This window comes from Rhinopithecus bieti, unplaced genomic scaffold (assembly GCF_001698545.2).
Source record: "Rhinopithecus bieti isolate Rb0 unplaced genomic scaffold, ASM169854v2 scaffold_42219, whole genome shotgun sequence".
In the NCBI taxonomy this organism is placed as follows: Eukaryota; Metazoa; Chordata; class Mammalia; order Primates; family Cercopithecidae; genus Rhinopithecus; species Rhinopithecus bieti.
In genome coordinates, this window is record NW_016817843.1 from 1,919,224 (window position 1) to 1,926,108 (window position 6,885).

The following is a 6,885-nucleotide window of genomic DNA, read 5'->3' on the forward strand; positions in this document are numbered from 1 at the left end:
CTGTAGATTTTTTTTTTTTTGAGACAGAGTCATGCTCTGTCACCCAGGCTGGAGTGCAGTGGTGTGATCTCGGCTCACTACAACCTCCGCAGCAATTCTCGTGCCTCAGCCTCCTGAGTAGCTGGGACTACAGGCACCTGCCACCATGCCTGGCTAATGTTTTGTATTTTTTGTAGAGACAGGGTTTCGCCATGTTAGCCAGGCTGGTCTCGAACTCCTGACCTCCAGTGATCCACCCACCTCGACCTCCCAAAGTGCTGGAATTACAGGCGTGAGCCACTGCACCCAGCTGAACACAATCTTTACCTTCCATGTACTGATTTATGTCTTTGTAATTGCTATCCACCTAAAATGTACAAAACCAAACTGTAATTCTACTGTCTCAGGCACACTTTCTCAGGACCTCTTGAGCCTGTGTTTCCCAGGCCATGGTCACTCATATTGGCTCAAAACAAACCTCTTTAAGACATTTCAGTTTGGTTTTTCTGTTAACAGGTGGTTGATTTTTCCTAGTTCTTTAATGAGATCCCTAGAAACCGGGTTTAGGACAATTGAACTTCTTTTTTGCTTTCGTGGTCAGATAAGAAAATTTCAGAAACTCCCTCCCTGTGTACCTGTGGGCATCCCCACCCCCACACACCAACAAGAAAGGTTAGACAGATCTTCTGAGGTAGCTTCTAGGGCCTTTCAGCATGTCAAAATACATCTTTGGGGTATCCGTTTCTGAGTAACAATAAGGGAACGGGATGGGTTAAGATTTCGTTCTCCCAGTAGAGGAAAATTTAGGGATTCAGTCTACATTTGAAGCCAAAAACAGTTAATCTGACTCCTTCCAGAGCGTTTAAATGTTGATCCCCTCCCCTCTTCTCCCACCAAACATACACTTGGAAGTTTAAGAAGAATGGAGGGATCTCAAGGTGTAAAGCTTTCTGTGCCTATGGCAGATTCAGATGACCAGTGCTGGTCCTCGGATGTCAACTGCCAACCAGGGTAGCTCATGGTTACAGCCTCCCGTAGAGCTCTCACTTATCCAGAACTCCTGAGGCTCAAAGCTCAGTATCAAACTGTTCACTTGCACTATGTGCTCTATGATGTCACTGTCATCATCATCATTTTACAGACACACTGAGACTCCAAGTTGTCGTTACTAGTTCACAGTCAAGTAGCTCTCGTTCATCTTCTCGTTCATCTTCAACTCTATGATTAACTGCAAAGTGTTCTGCTCATTTTGACTAGAGTCTTGAAAGATCTGCAAACTAAATGGCAGGACTGATGCTCAGTTCTCTGACCAGGGGATATCCAGTCTTTTAAGTGGGGAAACTCACGCCCATGTCTAACCTCACACTTTTAAGACAGATGAGAAGGGAGGGGGAAATGTTGCTACACTAGGAGGAATTAATTACAAAGAGAGGAAGTAACTGGCTTGATAGTCTTATGGAGTCGGGATTAAACACCATGTCTGTCCTGGCCTACACTAAGGGATGGAGGAACGTCTGGGTCACCCAGGCTGACCAAATGGGAGGCCCACGCCGAATTAGTTCGGCTCTTGGTTTCTCCCTCTTCCCTCCTGTTCCAAGCGCTCGCATGAACCAGGGTGCCAGGAGGACTATCAGCGTCTGCGCAAGGCCGATGGTGGCAGCGTGGCGTTAGGAATCAGGCCCCCTATCCCTGAGTCCAACAGCCTACCGCCACAGCATCCATCCAAAATGGGAACAACATGTTGAGACGCCGCAGCAACAGCAGCCGCTTCCCACCAGCTCCAGTCGGAGATTTGGAGCGCTTGTGTCTGCGACTCAATCCCGTGAGGTGCGGCGCAACTCAGCGGCGCATTCTCTTTGGAGCGGAGGCACCACCGTACTTTCCATTACTTACTTCCGTTGAACCCCGGGCGCTGCCATGGCAAGCCGGAAATAGGAATAAATCTAGCCAGAAGAGGGCGGAAGTGGCTACTCAGGGCGCCGCCATGACGAGTCGGGACCGGAAGAAGAGATGGGGCGCCGCCATGACAGATTAGTCCTAAAGGGAAAGGGTTGTTAGTTCAATTGGCTACCGGAAAAAAACAGGCTGGGCTGGGCGCCGCCATGACAACCGATACCGGAAAAGGCGGGTCGTTCCCCCCGGACAGACCTACGCCGGCAAAAGTCTCGAGATGTGAGTAGTGAGAGCGCCTACCGTATACGTGCGGCCGCTCCCCTTCTCTTACCCAGTGATCTAGACCTAGTCTAGGACCTCCGGAATTAGGACCAGCCTCCCTCCTTCTTGGAGATCTGACCCTCAGGATTCAGCGCCTTCCCTCACGAGTTACAACCCTCCGCATGCCCAAGCCCCGCCCTCTAAGCGTTTAGGCCCCGCCCCCTCTCGCAGCGGTTTAGGACTTCGGTCCAGTCACTCTTCACCCAAGCTCTGCCCCCAGTACCCCTGCTCCGGCCCTTCACACCGAAATCCTAAGACTACAGACCTATTTAGGGACCTCTAGGACTTCTACACCCGTCCTCAGAGCTCCAGATTCCTCCCCCTTGATCACCAAACTTTACCTATTGAACCTTCCAGATCTGCCCAGGACCCCAGTCCTCACCTATAGGGTCCATAGACTTGTTCCTAGACCACTCTGACCTTGCCCGGGATTCCCAGAGCACCAACTTCATCCAGGGCTTCCAGACCTCATGCCCCTGGGACTTGAGTCCCGCACCACGGCCTCAGGTTTCATCTTGACTCTTTGGCTAAGACACTCTTCCCCAGGATCTGAGACCCCACCTCCTGGACCTCTAAACCTCACTTTTAGAATCCCCAAACCCATTTAGGGCTCTGAAGCTCTCTCCCTGGAATTCTAGATCTTCTAAGTCCCTAAGTCTTCTCTGCATGATCCTCAGGCCTACTGGGGGATGCCTGGATTTCAAGGCTTGTCTTCCAGGACGCGGAAGGCCTACCTTAGATTAATCAGACCTTGTTTTAGAACCTCCACTCTCTCCCCAGAAGTTCCCCTTCTGCTTTACAAGCCCCAGGGCTAGGCCTCACCTCTACACTTCTTTGGCCCCATCTCAGGATCCTTCAGGCTCCCACATCTGCCCTGAACGCCTAGTCATACTTCAGACCCAGACCAGAACTCCCTTTCTTTGCCAAGCACCATAGCTCATGCCTGTAATCCTAGCACTTTGGGAAGTCTAAGTGGGAGGATCACTTGAGCTGAGGGGTTCAATACCAGCCTGGGCAACATAGCAAGACCCTGTCTCTACAAAACATAAAAAATTAGCTGGGCATGGTGGCTTATGCCTGTGGTTCCAGCTACTTAGGAGGTTGAGGCAGGAAGATCACTTGAATCCAGGAGTTGGTGGCTACAGTGAGCTATGATCATGCCACTGCACCCCAGCCTGGGCCACAGTGAGACCCTGTCTCTAAAAAATAAAAAAAAAAAAAACGGATTCCCTTGCTTGCCTGCTGCCTGGAATGATCCTCAGCCCATCCTGTCCCACAGGCAGGCAGCTCTGGAGGTCACTGCTCGCTACTGTGGCCGGGAGCTGGAGCAGTATGGCCAGTGTGTGGCGGCCAAGCCGGAATCCTGGCAGCGGGACTGTCACTACCTTAAGATGAGCATTGCCCAATGCACATCCTCCCAGTGAGTGTGGGCAAGTATGAGACAGTGTGGGGGGTGGGCAGTGAGGTGGGAATCTCCCAGAGGCTCAACTGCCCTACCCCCACAGCCCAATCATCCGCCAGATCCGCCAGGCCTGTGCTCAGCCTTTTGAGGCCTTCGAGGAGTGTCTTCGACAGAACGAGGCAGCTGTGGGCAACTGTGCGGAGCATATGCGCCGCTTCCTGCAGTGCGCTGAGCAGGTGCAGCCACCACGCTCACCTACAACTGTGGAGGTAAGAGGGGCTCATCTCAGTTCATCTCTTTTCTCCACAACATCCCCTTCATCCTTCTGGTTTTTCAGGATAAAGACTTAGGATTCATCCTCAGCCCCACCCCACCACCACACAGGCCTTTGCCATGCATCCAGAATCCAGAACATCATCACTTCTTGCCCCATATAGCCCCTGCTTTAATCCACCACCACCCACACCCTCCACCTCCAGGATACCTGCCCCAGCCTTCTCCCTGGTCTCCCTTCCTCCCTCTTTTCTTGCCTCCATAAAGCGGCCTGGGTGAGCATGTTAGAACTGAAATCTGGTCTCATTACACCTATGCTTAAATCTCTCCAGTGGCTTTGCGTCACATTAAGAATAAAATTCCAGGTCCTTGCTGGGTTCTCTGTGTTCTTCCCTAGGCTGACTTCATCCACCTCCTCCCTCACCCTCTCTCTCCCACTACTCTTCATCTGCAACTGGAGAGGGGCTGGGCTGAGGTGGCCAAAAAAAGCTCACTCTTTTAAATGTATCTAATATGTAAGCTAGATATACAGTATATCTGTGATATGTAAGTCTCATGGTTGGGAAATTAGAACAAAAGTCTAAAATGACTCCTGAGGAGAGGCAGTAATGGGAAAAGGTTGAAAAATGCTCTTTTAGATGTTTTACTGCCCTCCTCACTGGACTGTGAGCTCCAAAGGTGAAAGTCACATCTTTCCCCAGCCCCTCTGAGCACCCTCTCCTGGGTGCTCTCTGCCCCTGCAGCCCTGTCTTCTCTCTTGGGCCACCAGGCCATCCTTCTCCTGGGCCCCATGCTTCATCTTGACCTTCCAATCGTTCTTGGTGATCATCCTAGACTGATCTCAGAGGAAATCTGACCATGTTCTGGTTCTACTTACAAACCTTTCCATGGTTCTCACTTCCACCAACCCAAGTCTTAATGCCAGCACAGCCCACAGGGCCCTGTGGGATGCAGTCCCTGCAACCCATGGTCCCACCTCTTCCCACTTTCTCCCTTAAGCTCTATGTTCCAGACCCAGTGAACATGCAGTTACTCAAGTGCACATCTCTGCTGCTTTTGTCCAGCTGTTTCCTTCTGCCGGGACTGCCCTTCCTAATCCATCTCCTGGCTAATTCCTATTCCCGCTTAGATGGCACCTGTCTCAGAAAACCTCCCTGATGTCCCACCCACTCCCCTCCCCTGTCTTCAAGTTCCCAAGGTCCCTGTGCCCCTCCATCAAGGCTCATATCCTATGCCTGTGTCAGGGGAGCTGTTGGCTGAAGATTGGGGTGATGGCCTTCTTACCAGGCCCCATAGGCATTAATTGTTTTTGTAAGGCAGGGGTAAGTGATGAGTTCAGACCCCAAGGGCAGAAACTACGACTCCTGAGAGCCGGAAGAAACTTGCTTCTCCTCAGAAAACATTACCTAACGATCACATACTGTTCTCAGTCAGCTGTTGGGGACATTTCTCTCTTTCAAGATTTTTGGGCATATGAACAGTGAAGACCCCATCCTCGTATCTTAGAGCCATTTGCGGCTTCCCTCCCTGGACCAGCAACCAGCCTCTGCCTGTTCTCCCTGTGGCCACCCCTGCCCTGACAGTCTTCTCTCCCCTGGCAGCCAGAGGAGCTTTTAAAAATGGGAATCAGGGCCAGGTGCGGTGGCTCACGCCTGTAATCCCAGCAATTGGGGAGGCCGAGGCGGGTGGATCACCTGAGGTCAGGAGTTCGAGACCAGCCTGGCCAACATGATGAAACCCCATCTCTACTGAAAATACAAAATATTAGCCAGGCGTGGTGGCAGGTACCTGTGCTACTAGGGAGGCTGAGGCAGGAGAATTGCTTGAACCCAGGAGGCAGAGATTGCAGTGAGCCAAGATTGCACCATTGCACTCTAGCCTGGGTGATAGAGCGAGACTCTGTCTTCCAAAAAAACACAAAAAACAAAAAACAAACAAGAAAAAAAAACAGGGACTACAGGGACTTAGGTCAGATCTTTCCCCTCTAAAACCTTCTTGTGGCTTTCTAGTGCACTCAGAGTAACTACAATCAGCTCCTCCTCGTCATCCCGTCTTTCCTGGAGATGGCATCCCAGTTAACGATTTTTCCTTCCTAGCTAGGGGCAGTGAGATATAGGCCTCCCACATTGTCTGGTCTACACAATAGCGAACACAAACATTCTCATCTCCTACAGCATGGCATACAGACTTTACAGAATGTCCTGTGTTTTTGTGGCTGACAATTTAAGTGGTACATGTCCCTCCCATACCACACACACCTCTGCTCTTTACCCTGATTAAATTTTCTTCATAGAATTTCTCCAGTGTTAACATATTTGTTTTCTGTCTCTCCCTGCTTGAGTCAGAGAGTTTTGCCTGCTGGGTACACGGCAGGTGCTCTGTAAATACAGCAGAATGGCGCCTTCTCTGCCCGCCATGACACTTCACCACAGCTGACATTTTCACATGGCTCAGGGCCAAGGTCATTGCCTGACACCCTTCTCCCTCCAGACTGTGGGCTCTGCAGGGTCTCCCTCTGTGGTGTCTACATAGGTTCCCCAGGCTGGGCACAGAGGAGGTGCTACTAGTTGTTGATGTGCTTTCTCCACAGGCAAAGCCACTTCCTGCCTCCTGAGGACTCCTCTGACTGCAGGAAAACTGGACATGAATGACTGCCCCCCAACCCCCCTCCCCTGCAGAGTGACCAGATGGAGTCCCGAGCCCTGGCCACGGGCCTGGCTTTCCTGAATATCAGGACTTCCAATAAATAAAGACTGTGTATACTGGGCTTTGATTCCTGCCATCCATACCTGAGAGGGCCCTAGGAGAGCTGGCTGGGCAGAGTCATCTGTTCCCCAGCTTCACCGGGTGTGCCAAGGAAGCGCCTGGGAAGAGCAGGACACTGCAGCTGTCCTTTTATATATGTATATATATATTTTAAAGAAGGGTCTTGCTCTATTGCCCAGGCTGGAGCACAGTGGTGCGATGATAGCTCGCTGCAGCCTCGAACTTCTGGCCTCCAGCAATCCTCTGCCTCA

General features: G+C 51.3%; 1 protein-coding gene across 1 annotated transcript; it reads left to right on the forward strand.

Annotated features, from left to right (window-relative positions):
• The first annotated feature begins 276 nt into the window (after nt 1-276).
• On the forward strand, nt 277-6,635 carry CHCHD5 (coiled-coil-helix-coiled-coil-helix domain containing 5). The gene is made up of 4 exons (XM_017856208.1): nt 277-2,151; nt 3,473-3,613; nt 3,699-3,864; nt 6,459-6,635. Coding segments are annotated over exons 1-4 (333 nt in total). The 5' UTR covers nt 277-2,149; the 3' UTR covers nt 6,483-6,635.
• The last annotated feature ends 250 nt before the right edge of the window (nt 6,636-6,885 follow it).

What these genes read in the sequence shown, in the direction of transcription:
- CHCHD5 (XM_017856208.1), top strand. An exon ending in GCCCAATGCACATCCTCCCA is followed by an intron (nt 3,614 to 3,698) that starts GTGAGTGTGGGC and finishes CTACCCCCACAG; the next exon opens with CCCAATCATCCGCCAGATCC. An exon ending in GCTCACCTACAACTGTGGAG is followed by an intron (nt 3,865 to 6,458) that starts GTAAGAGGGGCT and finishes CTTTCTCCACAG; the next exon opens with GCAAAGCCACTTCCTGCCTC.